This window comes from Colias croceus, chromosome 13 (assembly GCF_905220415.1).
Source record: "Colias croceus chromosome 13, ilColCroc2.1".
In the NCBI taxonomy this organism is placed as follows: Eukaryota; Metazoa; Arthropoda; class Insecta; order Lepidoptera; family Pieridae; genus Colias; species Colias croceus.
Window position 1 is genome coordinate 7,895,816 of NC_059549.1, and position 18,668 is coordinate 7,914,483.

At 32.2% G+C, this 18,668-nt stretch overlaps 3 protein-coding genes across 4 annotated transcripts; 1 reads left to right on the plus strand and 2 right to left on the minus strand.

Moving 5' to 3' along the window:
* Nucleotides 1-2,274: 2,274 nt before the first annotated feature.
* On the minus strand, nt 2,275-4,496 carry LOC123696708 (ubiquitin-like protein FUBI). Its single transcript, XM_045643063.1, has 5 exons — nt 4,463-4,496; nt 4,180-4,264; nt 3,724-3,889; nt 2,774-2,867; nt 2,275-2,390 (listed from the first exon to the last, which is right to left on the minus strand). The coding sequence occupies exons 2-5, from the start codon at nt 4,252-4,254 to the stop codon at nt 2,333-2,335; spliced, it is 393 nt and encodes a 130-aa protein (XP_045499019.1). The 5' UTR covers nt 4,255-4,264; nt 4,463-4,496; the 3' UTR covers nt 2,275-2,332.
* A 1,177-nt stretch (nt 4,497-5,673) lies between these two features.
* On the plus strand, nt 5,674-6,871 carry LOC123696661 (dehydrodolichyl diphosphate synthase complex subunit NUS1). The gene is made up of 2 exons (XM_045642998.1): nt 5,674-6,119; nt 6,204-6,871. The coding sequence occupies exons 1-2, from the start codon at nt 5,819-5,821 to the stop codon at nt 6,662-6,664; spliced, it is 762 nt and encodes a 253-aa protein (XP_045498954.1). The 5' UTR covers nt 5,674-5,818; the 3' UTR covers nt 6,665-6,871.
* A 331-nt stretch (nt 6,872-7,202) lies between these two features.
* On the minus strand, nt 7,203-18,635 carry LOC123696660 (arginine/serine-rich protein PNISR-like). 2 transcript variants are annotated; one of them, XM_045642997.1, is made up of 12 exons: nt 18,140-18,635; nt 17,255-17,372; nt 16,863-17,027; nt 16,298-16,410; nt 15,641-15,807; nt 15,044-15,190; nt 13,428-13,533; nt 13,102-13,167; nt 12,118-12,197; nt 9,428-9,554; nt 7,557-8,439; nt 7,203-7,311 (listed from the first exon to the last, which is right to left on the minus strand). In XM_045642997.1, exons 1-11 carry the CDS (start codon nt 18,432-18,434, stop codon nt 7,580-7,582), a joined length of 2,244 nt encoding a protein of 747 aa, XP_045498953.1. In that variant the 5' UTR covers nt 18,435-18,635; the 3' UTR covers nt 7,203-7,311; nt 7,557-7,579. The 2 variants fall into 2 exon arrangements, with proteins under 2 accessions (XP_045498953.1, XP_045498952.1); XM_045642996.1 differs by having other exon boundaries at nt 7,203-8,439.
* Between the last annotated feature and the right edge of the window lie 33 nt (nt 18,636-18,668).

Genomic DNA, 18,668 nt, shown 5'->3' on the forward strand with positions numbered 1-18,668 from the left:
TTAAATTGTTCATGTATCATATATCATGTAGTTTATATGAGAATAGACTTTACTGTATATTTTAACTAAAAATATTAAATTAATTATCGAAGCATATACTTCATTGTTTAATTTAATCTGTGCCTTATTAGGTATATTAGATATGAAACTAAACTTGGAAATTGTTATGTTATTGAAGTCTGTGAAATCCCTACATATTATGAAGAACGAATAATTTTACTACGACTAATTATTACCTACCTACTTATATATTTTATAATTATAATATTATTAGATTAAGCTACTTATATACGACTGTGGTTGTGGTCTAAGAAAACGAAATCATAGTCATCGCTTGTATGTTGCCGACTAATCTAGTTAAATACTTCTATATCAACCACACTTAAAAGAAATAAAAAAATAATTAAAAAATAGTACCTACCACCCGTTTCTCTCCTCTTTCCTAAAATGCACGTTTCCAAAGATTGTGTTTATTTATTTTTATGTTTTCATTAAATCTATCAACATCTATCGTCGTCATATTATGGATAGACCGCACCCAGTCAAAACGATTCTGGTCAATTCTGGTCTATACATTTTTTCTTATTATTATATAATTATGATAAAATATTAATCATAAAATAAACTAAATTTATTTCTTATTTAATTGAAAATCATTGTTGATATAGATGTATGGCTCGTTGTTTCGGTTATTTGTAATGAACTACTTAAATGACTATGATTTTTTGAAATTCAATAAAGGTGAAGTAGACGCCACAGTGCCATACAAAAGTAGATAACCCAATGACAAAAATATATAAAATTTGATCGAATGGGATATTAAGTGTGTAAGTATCTTAGAAGATATTATGAATGAGTTTAGATTTAGACAATATTTTTGTAACAATTAATATTAAAAACTATATCAATAAAGTGATGTTATTAAACCATTTCTTATTTTATTGTATCCTATCCTACTTAATATTATAAATGCGAAAGTTAGTGAGGATGTGTGTGTGTGTGTTTGTTACTCTTTCACGCAAATACTACTGAACCGATTACAATGAAATTAAGCACACATATAGAAGGTAACTTGGATTAACACATAGGATAGGTTTCATCTCGGAAATCCCACGGGAACGGGAACTATGCGGGTTTTTCTTTGAAAACGCGGGCGGAAAGCTAGTATGTATATCATATTGCATACATCAAGAAGCGTTAGTGAGTAGTGAGGCGTGGCTCTACAAGTTTATCAGAAATACTAGATATATTATAATACCTCCATAATTTATATTATCTGTGGCACTACATTATTGCCATAATAAATCCCTCTCTATACTCCCTCATATAAAATTCTCCATTTGGTGGTGAATGCGTAAAACCGGAACCTACCTACATTAAAGTCGCCATTAATAATTATTATTTAAAGTAATATCATGGGTAATTTGCATTATTCACTCATGTTGTTTTCTTTATTGGATTTTTTTGTTTGTATGTATTGTTTAAATACTGTTACTTTTTTTAAAGTCGGTTTTAGAATTATTTTCTCATAACTTTCCCAAAAGTATTGTTTAAAATAATAATTGGCGCTTTTTATGGAGATTGGAGTCTAATAATATACCATCGCAGATAATGTAACACTGGTAATATGTACCTATGTATATATCTATTCTTGTTTATTCTATAGTTGCCAACAATTTAATTTGTATTCAAAGCATACAACCTGTAATTTTGAAATAACAGTCATTACGATTGTTCATTGAAATATTGCGATGAAAAATAAATTAGCCAAATTATGTTTGTTCCAACTAATCTCTGGAACGGCGAAATTATCAGGAACTGTCGTCATACAATGAAAGCACTAGTCATTCAACCAAATGACGGCGACACATATGTATACTAGCTTTTTGCCCGTTAATTTATAACCGTGAACTGCAGTAACTGCTATGGCATTGTTGCCTGGAAGAGATAACTGTACAATGATAGGGCATAGTGATACCTCTTGTTGCATCATATTATTGAAGTAAAACTTCTTTATCGGGGTTGGAAAAAAATTGAGTGTAACATTTTTTCGTTACGCCTGACATTTTTCCGTTACGCGCCAACTATTTCTTATCCCTACCACGCGTGATTCGACGTTTTTCTGTAAAGTTGCATATAGTAAATTATTTTTTATAAAAAGGTCATAAAGTAGTTTCACTTCTTACGTGTGTACACTAGTACACGCATACATTTTTTCTTATCTCTATATTTAGATTTAAGATTAAGTGTAAACTAAAAATAAATTAAAAGCAATTTGGCGTCAATTCAGATGTTATTTATTGACATTTTTATAAACACTATCATATTATATTTAAGAGTTTGAGTTAGGTCCTCGTCTGCGGCCGAAGGTCTGGACAACATTGACGAATCTGTAAACAAAATATTTTATGTAAAATAAAGCATAAAAAATCTATTTTACGTGTAAAAAGATTACCAAATAATAGCATTGTAGTGTTAGTAAAGTAGTATCTTAGAAATTCCTTGTCATTTTGGGAGCACTGAACAGATGCAATTTCATTATTTTTAATAAATAATAAATAACATTAATTGGAGCTCAGTCTTAATAGTTCTGCTGTTCTAGTTCTAAGCATTAATTTAATTATGTTTTGGTTCACATTAACCAGTGCGTAGTACAAATAAGTAACTGGACCTTTTATATTATGCTAGTATACTTATAAAGATACAAGATGATTTATTAATTTAAAAATATTACAGCTTATAAAAAACAAAAAATTTTGTTAATATTAATTACCGTCTGTTGTATTGGATCCTACGCTTGGCACGGCCGGTCTTCTTCTTCTTCTTTTGCTGCTTTTCTACTTTGGGTGTCTGTCCCTTTACCTTACCTGGAATGTGAAAAATATAATATGGTAGGTAATATATGTGTTCACAAAAACATCTTTTTTTTTAATTATTTATGCATAATATTGGAACTATAACATACTATTTTTTTATGTATAATTGTTGATGACCTTTGGTTTGCCATTATTAAAGTATTAGTATCTATTATTCTCATGATTTTTGGTGTAGTATTGCATAAAAAATATATTCCTACAAAAAGATAGAAGCAGATTTTCCAATGTTAACAAGAGCCTTTTTGTTTTTATACCACAACTTGTAAAAGAGCAAGCAATGTAGTTGGCATAAGAACGTCTCTCCTACCCAGCAAATGTAATGTAAAGAGGTGTTGTGATTGTTTTATAGATTTAAAGTTTTTTTTTTTATTTCTAATTGAAGAAAAAGCTTGTATATTTTTACTTTTTAAGTATAAGCTGATATACATAATATATACTGATAAGCAATTAATATACAGCCATAACCTCATATGTTTGCCTCAGAATTACTAAAATATTCACTTCACATATCAATAAATTGTTATATTTTATTATTATTGGCATTTTACACTATCACACATGTTCACTTATCTTCTAGAGTATATAACAATAATTATACCTAAAGTTATGATAAACAATGCACTTGAAATAACCATTATGGAAATTTCTATGATGAAACAAATAAACTTACATTGCAATAGAATATATTAATACTTTTTGAATCTTTCTGGGTTTTTGAATAAATCGCTATTATTTATATTATGGTGAAGGCCATATTACCTATTTCTTACTAGCAACACTACTACTAGCATTTTATCTTAATAGCAGATTAATTTTAGAACTCAGAATAAAGTAAATTTGTACATACCAGCACGAGCCAAGGATCCGTGCACTTTACCACCGAGAAGTGGGATTGTAAGGTCCAAGTCTGTGACGGACAGCTCGGATACGAGAACACTGTCCTCCAATGGGGCACCGCATACTGACAAGGTGAGCTCTTCGGCGCCTACATCAGCGAGACTGCGGATGCGCTCCTAAAAACAATAATAAATAATTAATATGCAATAGGATTTAATTTTATTCATTGTTATTGAAGTTTTCACATTCAGATAGAAAAGTGAACACTAGAATAGATCTTCCTCTACTAAACGCAACAATTTAATTTGATTGCTAAACAAATTTACAAACAATAGTCAACACTTTATCTGATACATTTTTACCACATTTAACTATTAGAATAAAACATACAATTCAAATATTAAATTTGTTGACAGTTTCATCAATAAGGTTAGGTTACACATTATGTGTTGGTGGCATTTCTTACCTTGATCTGGGCAATGGATTCCTCTCCATTGACATCAAGGACATGTGTCGATTGACCTCTAATATGCAATTGCATCTTGGAGTTTCTGGAAAAAAGCAACACCTCATTACGGCGTGGTAACCACGACACTTGATTTTATTACACCAAGTCCAAAATGTACATAAAATAATAATAAAAACATTACACAGATAAGTACTAAATTAAACTAACTATTTAACGTATATTTATGTAAAAAATAACGATATTAGATTTTTTAATAAATGAAAATGTTTTACGCACTAACCTATCAGCCAAGTCTGACAAATAAAAGAAACAAAAATGGCTGATCGGAAACGGATTTATAAGGAAAACGGATACGCGTACAATATATTTATTTATAAACAAATGTCAAATGAGCGTATTTTTTTAAATATAAAACTTAAATCAAAATATAATGAAATTAAAACAACGCTTTATTAAATGTTTTATTAAGTGAAAAGTATTACTTTACCAAATACCACTTGGCTATCATAATAAAATTTATAATAACAAATAAATCGGATATTCCTACTCAAACTCAAACTCAAACATTTATTTATTCAATTAGACTAGGTACTAATTTTATTTTAGTATCACTTTAGAATCGTCATTGCATAAGTGTTTTTAATATTTACCAAATGTATTTTATTTGTTTATTTGTAAACACAGTTTGTAAACAAAGAGTAGGATATAGAATATTACTGGAATAGTTATCACTAATTGTCTATCCTAAAAAATATAAAAGCAGACGAGTTAATATTACTAGGGCGCTGTGCCTTGCCTCAGATCATTAATTAGTAATGATCTAAGTGCCCTGCGGTTTTACCCGCAGTGCTCCACTCCAGCCTTTTAGTTTTAGGTAGTAAATTACTTGCTCTGTGGTTTCAACCTATATCAACGCAAACTTAGCACCCCATCATTGGAATTTTGGGTCGAAAATGACCTTGATCGATATGTCTCCGTTAGGTCCTTTAAGGTCCCACAATTTTTTCGTTAGCTCCCCTTAAGTTTTTTTTAAATATTTTTTTTTAAATTTTGGGTATAAAAAAGTGTATTTTTTTAATAACTAACCTAACCTAACCTAACGAAAAAATTGTGAGACCTTAAAGGATCCAACGCAGACCTATCGATCAAGGTCATTTTCGATCCAAAATTCCATTGATGGAGTGCTAAGTTTGCATTGATTCAACCTATCCAGTAGTTCCTGAGATTAGCGCGTTCAAAGAAACAAACAAATAAACAAACTCTTCAGCTAGTTTATAATATTAGTATAGATTACTTGGATAGAATATAATTTTCTAATAAATAATTTTTCTGTCAAATTATATATTGTTTTGTTTTTAGCACAGGTTTTTAGCAATTTTAGTTGTTGCATGGATAACCTTTCTTTATATTTCTGAACGTTCTAATTTTTCGGAAAGTTGGTAGCAATGTGTTGACACCCATGAGCTCGTGATTGGTTATCTCAAAAAGCGGTAGAAATAGACAGATCATACAGATGTATATATTGACGTGATATTGACGATGTGAGTTCCACATTTACAGATGGGTTTTGGTGTTTTAAAAATTGTTTCAAGACAATGAAATACAAAAGCGCTTAGAAAAATTATACTCCTTGATCATGCTATCGAAGCTTATTCGTCAACTTTTATTTATCCTCTTACACTTGGTTGTGAACATACTTGTTGCTGTTCATCATGTTTATCACCGGCTATGTGTTAAAATAAGGAATATACCAAAGCATCAATCGATAAAATCAGAAGTAGTCACTGTACTAAAGCATGTACCTTTGATTACCAAGAAGCTGAACCATTTGGTTGTGTTAGCAGACACAGATCACCATCGTATCGCAGACCTAGCGCGGATTGTCATTTGGAGTCTTGCGTTTGGAATACCTTACATCAGCTTTCATGATACAACAGGTAACTTTTTGGCATAAATATTTATGTTTTACTAGGGAACTTTATGTGATGCAATATACCTCTTTGGTTAATCTTTTTTTACAGGGGACTTACAAAACAAAGAAGAAGCGTTTTTTTATGAGGTGGAACGAAGAAAGAAAGGAATACCTGGCTGTATAAAGTGGTCGAATAAGCCTAATCTAAATGGCTACACAAATGGTGTGCGGGCAAATACAATTTCTGTAAATATTATATCTTATAAGGATGGTAGGCCAAAATTAGCTCAATGCATACAGAAACTATCTCAAAACAAAGAATTATGTGAGAGTAGTAAGGAATTTACTTCCGAAGAGTTGGACAGGATACTTCAAATAATGTACCCGTCAATCCCTGATCCAGATCTAGTGTTGTATTCTGGTCCTGTCTGCTGCACGCGAGGGCTTCTACCATGGCATATAAGATTGACAGAATTTATACAAATATCAATTAATCATAAAATAAATGTGCATAATTATTTAGGTGCTTTATATAAGTATAATAAATGTGATCTTAGGTTTGGTAAATGAGAAGTAATAGATAGTAGCTGGCCTACAAATAGTTCCATATTATTTATTGTAATATTTATTGCTGGAGATTACATATTCAAATTATGCATGTAGTCCAACTGATGTATTGAGAAAACTTGTATTGTTCTATTACATGTTGACTCTGAATAATTGTATGAAATGTTTCTGTAAATACTTATATGAAAACAATTATATTGTAAACTGAAAGTTAATATTTTATTTATTTATACAGCTATGTCCTAAAAGGTATTTCTTAAATGAATACATTAAATACTATGTACTCAAAAGTACACAATAATTTACAGACACTTCAGAGGGTCAATAAGAAAGTTTAAGATAAAGTAAAAGATGAGTAACACAAATAATGAATAAAGTTTTGAAGATATTAATTAATAGTTGGCTAAAAATCTGCCAACCTGCCTTATATAGGTATTGTAGTATGTATTTGAATATGGAAAACAATAATAATATTTGCTTTTAATTGTGATTAGATGTATTTAGAGGTTTATTTAGGTTAGGTTTATATTAAAACACATTCTTAATATCAAAGTTTTTTAATATAATGCAATGCATGTAAAGCCAATAATATACACAAGTACTAAATATATTTACAGTTGTAGAAGCAAACTATATCTCAGCAAACCTACCTGCAAAAGAAAATATTTATTTATTACTATATTATCACAGAAGTGAACCTATCTCTAATTTTATTTTAGGCTTTAATTTACTATTACAAAATTACATTACATTTTCTATACAAACTTCTGAAGAACTACAATAAACAATTCAAAGTTCGGACATATTGGCATCGGCGGAATTAATCCAACCATTTCAATATACTATTACCAAAAAACTGATATGACTCATGTGCACTAAGAAAAACAAATACCACCTTTTGTTCATATAACCTGAAGTTCATCTGCGGTGTCTGGAATGGCTGCCGCTGCGCGATCGTCTCCGGTGGTCGTCCCTACGCTCATACCTATCGTATTTATCGTACGACCTGTCCCTGTCGCGCTTCGAATTGTCCCTATCGTAAGACCGCTTGTCTCGCCTCCGAGATCTATCTTCGGACCTGTCCCGGGAACGCCGCTTCCCAGAACGAGATTCATAACTTATGGACCTCGACCGCTTCGAACGTTTCTTCGGCCTTTCCTCCCCGGAGTCCCTTCGTCTATGCTTCTCCTCTCGTTTTGACCTGTGATTATCGTGTCCCTCCCTTTTTGACTTCCTTTCGGATTTGGAATAATCACTCTCATAATCGTCCCTTTTTGATTTCTTATCTGACTTAGAATAATCACTTTCATAATCGTCTCTTTTAGATTTCTTTTCTGATTTCGAATGCTCGTCGTGTTTCGACTTTGAGTAGCTCCTATCGCTCTTGGAAGTCTTTGACTTTTTGCTCTTTTTGGACTTTTTGTGCGAGTCGCTCGAACTGGAACTTTTACGTTTGCGCTTTTTAGCTCGAGTTTCGACTTTGACTTCAGGTTCACTTTCTGACGAAGAACTACTCGAGCTGGACGATGGATCTTCAGAATCACTAGTGGTGGAATTTTCTTTATTATTATTTTTGCTATTCTTCTGTGGACTGGGAGTGTTTTCAGATTTGCTAAGCTTCCGTTCTCTGTGTTTATCTTCATGTATTGTTTCTAATTTACGGACACCATCTACTTTATCATTTGATTTATGATTAGGTTTTTTGTCTTTCGATGGGCGCCGTTCCGGTTTCTTCTCTGGAGTGGCACTTTCTATCGGAGGAGGAGTAGCGGACGACCCTATAAGAGTAATATCTATAATTAATATAATTTGAGGAGATTCAACTTTTTCTATTATGAAAATTTAAAATAAGTTAATGTCGAAGGTCTCTGTCTGTATTTTGTTTTTTTTTTGTAATCGGTTGCATAAGTAGGATTGCGATAAAAAAAATAAAAAGGTCAAATTATTTATGTACGTAAATGGTGAAAAAATATTTTATCTACTTCCGTTTTGGTTGTAGAATGTGCTCTCATGATGCAGTGATTGTCTTATTTGTCTTTATTATAGTAAAATAATAAACTTTCAAATAAATTACACAGACGTTTGGCATTGACCCATTTGAATTATAATTTTCTGACTATGTTATTTTTTTTATACATTAAACAGCGCATTATTATACAATATACACTGAATATAAAACTACTGCATAATGAATAATGACTGCTTATTAACACGAGCGTTTTCCAATTACTTAAAATCAATTAATCCAGAATAGTGTTTAAAACGGTCATCAAATATATATACCGATCTTGTATAGTATTGAAAAATGTGTAATTATGGGAATATAATTTGAGATAGCGAGAAGAACTCTACAAGAACTCTGCATTTAACAGAAACAGATCTTGAGCAAATTTTTCATTAATAGGAAAATACTTAGATATATTTATTGCCAATTAAAAGACCAAAATTTACTTTGCACAATGGCAAGATAGAGGGCGGTCAAAAGATTAGTATTAACGTGTTTTGTACACGTAGAATTTGCATTAACAAAGCAAAATCATAGAAACGGGGATAATTAATATAGTAGGTAACGACATATTTTAGACAAGTCGGGTATGTTATTTTAATAAAAAAAATCTTATATCTATTCATGTGTCCATATAGTGTGAATACGCTTGAGTGTGTGCATTTTTAAAGACGGGTGTGTTATTTTCATAAAGAAATACCTAATATGTATTCATGTATGTATGTGCATGCATGTGTGTTTGTGAGTGTATGTATACGTACTGGTCCGCTTGGGCGTGCCGGCGGGCGAGAGCGTGTCCGCGTGCTCGCGCAGCTCCGCGCGCTTCACCTCCGCCTCGATCTCGCGCGACGTCCGCTCGAACTCCGCCCGCTTGCGCCGTATTATCTCCTACACATCACACCAGACTTAATTTGATACGCATTTACTAATCCATACTAATATTGTAAATTCGAAAGTAACTCTGCTGTCTGCTGTTACTCAATCACGCCTAAACTACTGAACCAATTTTCATGAAATTTGGTATGGAGATATCTTGATACCCGAGAAAGGACATAGGCTACTTTTTATCCCGGGAAAATAACGCAATCCCGGAAATCCCACGGGAACGGCAACTAGGCGGGTTTTTCTTTGATTGCGCGGGCGAAGCCGCGGGCGGAAACCTAATTTATTATAAGTACATCAATGTTATGAATCTGGGTGCTTTCGATAGGAAATCGAACGTGCTAAGTGTTTGCTAAATACCATAATAGCTATACCATAGTAGCTAGTCAGTACGTTTAAATAGTATGTTTATTATTGTTCAGCCTCAAAGTGAGCGCCAATCACCATTGATTCTAATTTCAATCAGGAAGCATTAAGTAATAAACTAGATTGATCGATTTATGGAACTGCACTTTTAACTATTTTAATTAAAAAAATTGACGTTCAAATTGGAGGCGATCTAGTTAAATAAGGTATCACACGTGTTGCTACAATGTAACACAATTTGTAAACTACATTTTTAATTATTGATGGATATATGAGTCATGTGCAAAACGTTCGTAAAGGCCACAAAAATCGATTTGATTATATTTATTGATCCTTTATGGACTTCGGACATTCTTCGTCTTCCGGTAGCGTTTATTTTAAAAACATTGATGATGATTTAATTGCTTCGATTTTTTAAAATAAATGCAACCTTCCCAAACATAGTAGAATGCAAATGTAAATAAAAAAAATTGTTATAATAGGCTAAATGCCTGCGTGCAATTTCACGAAAGTCATTTTTCCTACATCCATTTCCATTACCTGTTATTAAAAAAAAAAAAACCGTGGAGAGAACCTTGTTGTTTAGCGATGTAGCTTTAAAATGGGATAGAAAAACAGAACTATTCACGCTTAACATAAAACAGGATGATTTTAAGTAACACCCAAAAAAATATCATTATTACTTTATTAATAACGTTTTTCATAGGTATTCTTGCTGTCACAGCTTACAAGTCAGTGTACCTACGTTTTTAAATTATTAAAACAACAGCAAATAATCCAAGTCGTCTACGTATTTGAAGAATTAATATAAAGCACATACCTACCTACTTACTACTTATATGCACATGTTTTTACCAAAGTTTAAACTCTAAACAATTGTTACGTCAATCAATGAGCTACCATGAATTGTAAAATTCAATGTATACCAATCATGTTGATTTAAAATAGCTGAATAATTAAGTTTTTATATGCTTTTTAATTATTGAATATTTAAATTTAACTCCATTTAGTCTACACTTAATGTGACGTTTCCTATCGTTTACTTAGTATTTTATTTTATAATATGGGGAATAATAAAACGAGCGACAGAAAATAACTGAGCTGATGATGAGATAATGATTTAATAACTTGAGCGGTATTTTTACTTATTAGGTACTCAAATAAACTGAGTTAATCCTAAATCTAATATGGACATAAGTTTAATTGAATAAACTCACAAGTTATATCGAAAAGCGACATATTTTAATGCGCATTTATAATATTAGTAGCTGGTGCCCATGGCTTCACTCGTGTGATACCCGACTAAGAAATAAACTTTGTGCTATCCAGGCCTATCAACTCTCTGTAAATTTCTCATATTATACTCATTAGTAATTTTATTCTCTTACTATACTGTATTACAATAATACTGATTCAGAAATGATGAATATTTCACCTTCACTGGAAACAAAGGATCTCCAATTTGTTCCACTACTACAGAAAGAATCATTGTCACAACAGCTATATAAATGTAGATTGAATGCATACAATGTCTTGGTATATGAATATATTTTAAAGTTTTGAACCGATTTTAATAAACCTTAATTTATGCCATAACTTAAGCTAAATTCAATAGTAATCAATATAAAAGGTAAGGTCACAACCCGATTTATAGTTTCTAAAACTTGTGTGGACGAATGTAGATATGACATTATTACATAAACCCACATTTTTGTGTTACATATTATTGCCAGTCTAGTAAATTAATTATCCTACTCATTATACATGAATTTTGTACGTTTTGTTTTATCTATGGACGTTTATTACCTACCTTCTCTTTCATATAAAATCAACTGATTAAATTTGGATAAAGTTTGATCCTTTTTGCGAGTAGCAACAGCACATCAACTAAAGTAAAGTGTAGTAATAATTATAACAAGTGAATGCATATAACACACGTATCCAATGGATTCAGATTATTTTAAAGATGGTTCATGAGAAATATTTAATTTGCAGGAATTATTGCCATCCGGCATCCCGACCTGCCAATGCTCTCATCTCATTGTCTACATTTTCTAGTAAACAGTATACAGAAGAACCGAGAATGCGCACATAAATCCAAAATAAGATTTAAATTTTACAAAATCCGAAGTTGTTTATTTGCTTCTAATGCTCAGATCCTGGTCTATATTATTCTAGTATATGCCATTAAACATAATAATACCTGCAACTGTTGATCGGACAGGTCCTTAACATCCTCTTCGTTGTCGGTGTCGTCGCTGCTGCTCTCGTACGCGCCGAGCCCTGCACACAACGCCTCAGATAACTAGCGATCGATTGGCGCACACACGCAATAGATACTATGGAAAATGTTAACATTCCGTCCGTTTATCGGTGTTAAATATACTTGAAAATGTGTAATGATGGTCTGTTGACATTTTCCAATAGCACTATTCGAACAAAAATTGGTACATAGCACGCCAAAAACAGTTTCGGTGTACGATATTGCCTTAGAATATACATCCGCTCTTTCTTTTAACTATGATTGTAGTAAAAATTTATAGGTAAGTACCCCTTTAATATTTTCAATTATTATAAAAAATGATTTTAAGACATGAACATTTTTTCGTAAAATTAACAACGCGCCATCTTGTTATAAGATACTGCTGTAGGAAGAGCGTATTTTACTGGTAGTAAATTTAATTTATAGTTACGGCTGAAACAGGATTTGGTCTGTAACGTCAACAAACTTTGATCAATGGATCATTTACATCAATAACCCTTAATATTGTTATTATTAAATCTATTTTAAAATTATATAACATGAAATCAAGGTCTCGAAACATAAATAAATGATCATAACATAAGATTTATTGAACCCAAGAAATAGCATACACTTACGTTAGCTAACATCTATAATAAATACTTTTTTCTTACCAATTTCATTCCACAAGTCGTTATATAAATCACTTGCAGTTACATAATAAATTGCCAATATGGTCAATAATTAAACATCAAAACAGCAATGCTGAAATAGAATGCTCTCGTAACATACGTGGTGGTTGTTAGCCGTGGCGTGGGATAAACCACCATGTATGTTAGAAGCAAATATCTGGCAAACGAAGGCAAAAAACATGAGGGTAGGCCGAAAATTGACGCAAAGTTTGCGAGATATTCGCATTAGGAAATCTTTAGGAAAAGCACTCACCGAGGCCAGTTGCAATAGCGGTGAATGCCTTAGATTGAGATGCTTTCATAGCGTTGAGGCGCGACGCTTTTACCATATAAATAAAACCAATATTAATCACACAATACATGTATTCATTCAACGGGCAACATCTGAAATAAGACTTTATTAGCGATGAAATTAATTCACAATAGTTCACACAATTTTCTTCCTGTACACTTCGAAATATAATCATGGATGTATGTATCACAAATGCAATGATAGTCAGTACACGATTCACGTTGGATAGAGCAATGTCTTGATATAGAGTCTGGCCATTGGGTATAAGCCTATATGAGTGGAAATACCTTGTGCGGAGGTATACCGGGCCAATTCTTCCTGGCTCACCGTTTGGATCTCTTGGTCCGTCACTTCTAGCAGGATTTCTGTTAGCGAGCGACGGACTGCTAACATCTGAGAACAACAATAATTACATAAGATGCATTGCCTATAAATAACTAAACTCACAATCACCGATTAAAAGATCACCAAAAAATGTCCAATTGGCAATGTGTAAAACATAAAATGGCCTTTTTCATGGCAGTCATGTTTAAAATCTATTTTAGGGGTAATGCTCAAAGTCAATGCAATGTATCGCAGATTGGAGAACTTTGTTCAATAATGTAGGCCTAGTTTTGTTTGGGCCAATTTTTGTTTGTAGATATTGTGTCCTATTAATTTAAGGCAATTAAGTTATTGAAGTCTTTATCAAATGATAAAAGTAAGAATTTTCCTGTAAAAACATACACGTATTGACTGCAAACAGTACTTCTACAAGTAGTTAAAAACCTCAGTCACTTTGATTTATAGAAATTATGTAATTGAAATTGACTCAAATTTACACGTGAACACCCTGAGAAAGAACATAGAAATATCATTTATTTCGAAATATGTTCCACGGGCAAAGCGGGTCGGATCGCTAGTTATAATTAAACTAGGGCATTGTATTATGAGATTCAAATAACAATTTATTTATAATATTGAAACAGTTTGCTTTTCAAGGTTAGAAAACTTGTCATAGTAAGAACCAATAAAAATACAAAAATGGACATTATTTTTGTATGTAAACACACATTATCATTACATGACACAGTAATATTGCGATAGTAACCTATATTTTAATCACTTTCTTAATGTGATAGCTGATGTTTCAATTATTGTCAATTAAAATAATATATATTATAGATAGTAAATCTTTTGCAATGCTAAATTTAATCAGAGATTTTTATTTATCATTTGAATTAATTTAGATAACACTGCTTAAAAACAATTTGCCTTTTCATAAGATAAGATTTTGTTAAAAATGAGTCTCTGCAGCACAGCAATAGTAACTTGCCCCAGTAATTACAAACGTCATCTCACTTTGATTGATGCTGCTATCATCGGTAACGGTAATAATATAAAATGCTACATGTTTGTCCCGAACCACGAGGGTAGAAAGTTACTTTAATTTTTAAATTTTTTATCGTAAAAAAATGTGTGCGTGTACTAGTGTACACACGTAAGAAGTGAAGCTACTTTATGACCTTATTTTTCAAAAAATAATTTACTATATGCAACTTTACAGAAATACGTCGAATCACGTGTGGTAGGGATAAGAAAAAGATGGCGCGTAACGGGAAAATGTCACGCGTAACGAAAAAATGTTACACTAATTTTTTTTCCAACCCCGATAAAGAAGTTTCACTTCAAAATTCTGTTTTACACAAATATAACAAATTTAAAATTTTTGTCTATCTGTATGTTTGTTTGTTCTGGCTAATCTCAAGAACGGCTGGACCAACTTTCACTGACAGATAGCTGTTGTTATAAGGAGTAACTTAGGCTATTTTTTGTGGTATATCACATGAACATTAGGGTAAAACGGACTCAATATCGCACGCGGGTGAAACCGCAGGGCGCAGCTAATGTAAAATCAACTCACAACTTCCTGCATTATCTCTTCTTTACTCTTCTTAACGAGGTCCTGTTCCACCGGCTCCTCTTTCACTTCTATTGGCTCTTCTTCTTGCTTCACTTCCGGCTTCGCTGGCTCTTCCTTCTCCGATTCCTCTCCTTCAGAGTCCGTCTCCTGCAGGAGAAGTTCGTTTTGTGAATAGTTCTTAAATGTGCTGATGAAGATGAAGTTTAAATTTTCTAGCAATGATATAGATAATATCAATATTTATTTCATGTTTCTGGCTTGAAATATTAAAAAGAAAATACAACTGGACTGTTTATAAGAGATTAATATTTCTCATTGAACATATAGACAGAACTCTTCCAAACGAATAGCTTCCATTATTTCCATGTGAAAAATGTTTTTTGCACGAAAAAAAAAAACATAGAAAACTCTGTTACTCTGTACCACATATCATATACTGTTCAGTGTGTGTTTCATATATATTTATAGCAGCATTTTTGCGTGAAAGACCTATAACCATAAATTCTTTCAAAACTTCACATTTAATTGTTATGCAAACCAACTTTATACTCAATAAATAGTATTCTAATATTCTACTATCAAGAAAAAAGAACTTACAAATTTGCTCTTAGCTGGCATCACTGGTCCACCACCTGCTTCCGCTTTCATTCTCTCCAGTTCTTCTTGTTCCAGTTTTTTCTTCTCCACCTCAGCTGCTTCTCGAGCTTTCTTCTCCTGTTCCCTTTCTATGGCCTTTTGTTTTTCCCTTTCCATTTTTTCTAGACCTGTTAAAATAAACATAATATGAAGAAATTTATATACTGACTGAACCTTATACAGTTGTGCATATAATATGCAAATGTGTGAAGATCTTTCTTTTAATTTAGCTTTTTTTTTATTATGTTTAATAAAGTATTAAACATTATTAAGAAAATCTTAATATTTCTCAGTTCAATATAATAATAGGTACATATTGAAAACTCTTTTGATAATATTGTCTTGCTCTTATATTCTATCTTGTATACTTTTGAATGTCTCAATGTAAACAAATAATCAATGGTCTAAGATCCGAACATAAGTCGACCTGCAACGGCGTGATAATAGAATGAGACCAATTTTATAATAAATTTAGTGTTTTAAAAAATGTATTAAAAATGGGTTGACTGGGAAAATTCTATTATCACGCCGTTGCAGGTCGACTTATGTTCGGATCTTAGACCACAATTATTTCTACATGTAGTAGTGAAATAGAGCATATGGTCTAGGTATATATACCTTCTCTAATCCATGCTGGTAACTGCCTCCTCTTAGCCGCATCAAGTGTAGATGCTGCTGTAGGTGCCGGAGGCACTATTGGCTCCACTACTGGTGGTAAAGATGGTTTGTCTCTGGAATTATAATATTTTATTATCATTCTTAATAACCATTACTATTTCACATCATTTTCCATGACATCAATGTGAGATGGGTGAATTCATATTGATTGCATTCTCATACACAATATCTATGTTAATATTTTATATGAAAGCATGTTTGGATGGATTTGTACAAAACTTCAGAGTCTATACATTAGAAAAAGACATGAGCAATGTAAATATGTACTGCATTTTGCCTACGGGTTAGTCCTCAGGTGAAATAGCGCTGCACGGCTAGTAATTTTTTTTTATTTTATTTTTACATAAAATATAATAATAATTTAATAAATTACATTATTGATAATAGTCGTTTTATAAAAACATCAGGTTTTAAAATAATTATATGTATAGATAAATATGTACATTATGACTAACACTGAAACTATTCAATGTCATGTACAATTCCAAAAGAAATATTGACATACCTGTGTGACCTGCTTCTTGATGATTTGCTATCTCTATTTTTGCTCTTTGATCTTCTATCACTACTTCTACTTCTATTTCTACTGCTGTTGCCCTGTTGTTCCGCTTGAGGTGCCGTCCAGTATCCATGTTGAAATGAAGGCGTTTGTACTGTTCCAGTTGTATAGCTGTAAATATGTTTTTTGTTTGTTAATTTAATTTCTTTAAAATAAATAAATCTTAGCCCACACATTATTTATTTATTATTAACTAGCATTCTGCCCGCAGCTTTACTTTCATGCTCCAAAACTTAAGTGAAACTCAACACTTACTTGACTCTCAAACTCACTTTTATTGAATCAATCTATCTACAAAAAATCACACCAAAATTAGTTTATACTTTTGATATACTTACCCAGGCATTGATGCAGAGGAGTCGGTAACTGGGTATCCATCCATCATTGGAGCCATTGGCATAGATGGGTCCCCAGGCATTTTAGGATCCACAGGACCAGACCCTGGCCATCCCCAGCCTAGATATAGAATAGAAATTTAAGGTAATGCAATGCATCCTATTAAAATTATATGCATACAACTTTTATAAATTAATGATTTTAACGGATTTTAAATGAGATTTATTCTATAAATAATTATCATGACATTTCACATACTTTCTCCCCATGATTACACACATGACATGACACAAGAAAATACTTCATATACTACATACCTAAAAAAGTTAATAAAACTTAATTTTTGGATAAGGATAATGATATAAATTTCAATAAGTATAAAGACCAAGTCTTTGAATTAATCTTATGTAAGAAAATGTACCTAAACAACCATAGAATCCACAAAACAATTGATTCCAACATATTCTTCATACATTTTTTTTTTTCACCTACCACACCTTTCATCATCTAATAAACACATTTATCATAATGCTGTGTTTATTGTTTTGTATGGAACATTTCCAAAATATTCAAATTATTATTGAAGGATATAGGAGCTGTGCCACGGGGCAAGGTGCGGTGAAACCGCGGGGTTTCATCCGCATTGGGCTGACACCAAAATAATTTTTTCAAATCCTAAAAGTTCCTCAGATTAGCGTGTTCAAACAAACACACACACTCTTCAGATTTCTAATATTAGTATACCTAGGTAGGATAAACTCTAAATATTATAAATTCTTTTGAATCAGTAAAGTTAAGAATAATATAAAACAGTTAACATAATTTGTACATACTAATACAGCAAACATTTTGAAGTTTTTAATAGTTATAGAATGTGTAATCCTTACCCCATTGGCTCCAAGAATTTCCACCCCAAGAGTTGGTAGCCGCATTCCATTCAGCACCCGGTGGCATGGAAACATCTGTTGAACTTTCCACCTCCATAGGTGCCTCACCACCTTCGTTTTCGGCCTTTGCTTGAGGTGCTCCGACAATTGCCGCAGCTTCTTTCATAGCAATCCATTGTTGAGCTAGGGCTGCCCAGTCTACTTGGCTTGCATCTACATTTTGATAGGCATTTGGGTTAAGTGCCCATTGTGTCGGATACCCTACATTAGTAGCGGCATCCTTCCCCGAAAACATGGTTGTAGGTAAATTGTTTTATATACAATATTTTAGTAAATTCCAATTATTTATACTTAAAATTAATCTTTATAACATTGGCACGTGATATTAAACTTTTCCGTTTGGTAGTTACAGAAAAAATAAAGCTTTCATTCGCACGCAAATTTAGCACAATTTTTTCATAGACATATGTCCATTTTTTTTAACAGTCTAAATGTCTGTTGTCTATATATTCTAGTTCACAGATTAAAT

Excerpts from the sequence above, each read along its gene's own strand:
- LOC123696660 (XM_045642997.1), bottom strand. The coding sequence starts at position 18,434 with ATGTTTTCGGGGAAGGATGCCGCTACTAATGTAGGGTATCCGACACAA. Across the intron at positions 16,411-16,862 it reads TCAAGAAGCAGGTCACACAG|AGACAAACCATCTTTACCAC; the intron begins GTATGTCAATAT and ends TTATAATTCCAG. Across the intron at positions 8,440-9,427 it reads CGGCACGCCCAAGCGGACCA|GGTCGTCCGCTACTCCTCCT; the intron begins GTACGTATACAT and ends TTACTCTTATAG.
- LOC123696661 (XM_045642998.1), top strand. The coding sequence starts at position 5,819 with ATGCTATCGAAGCTTATTCGTCAACTTTTATTTATCCTCTTACACTTG. Across the intron at positions 6,120-6,203 it reads CAGCTTTCATGATACAACAG|GGGACTTACAAAACAAAGAA; the intron begins GTAACTTTTTGG and ends CTTTTTTTACAG.
- LOC123696708 (XM_045643063.1), bottom strand. The coding sequence starts at position 4,254 with ATGCAATTGCATATTAGAGGTCAATCGACACATGTCCTTGATGTCAAT. Across the intron at positions 2,868-3,723 it reads CGGATCCTTGGCTCGTGCTG|GTAAGGTAAAGGGACAGACA; the intron begins GTATGTACAAAT and ends TTCACATTCCAG. Across the intron at positions 2,391-2,773 it reads AGGATCCAATACAACAGACG|ATTCGTCAATGTTGTCCAGA; the intron begins GTAATTAATATT and ends TTTTGTTTACAG.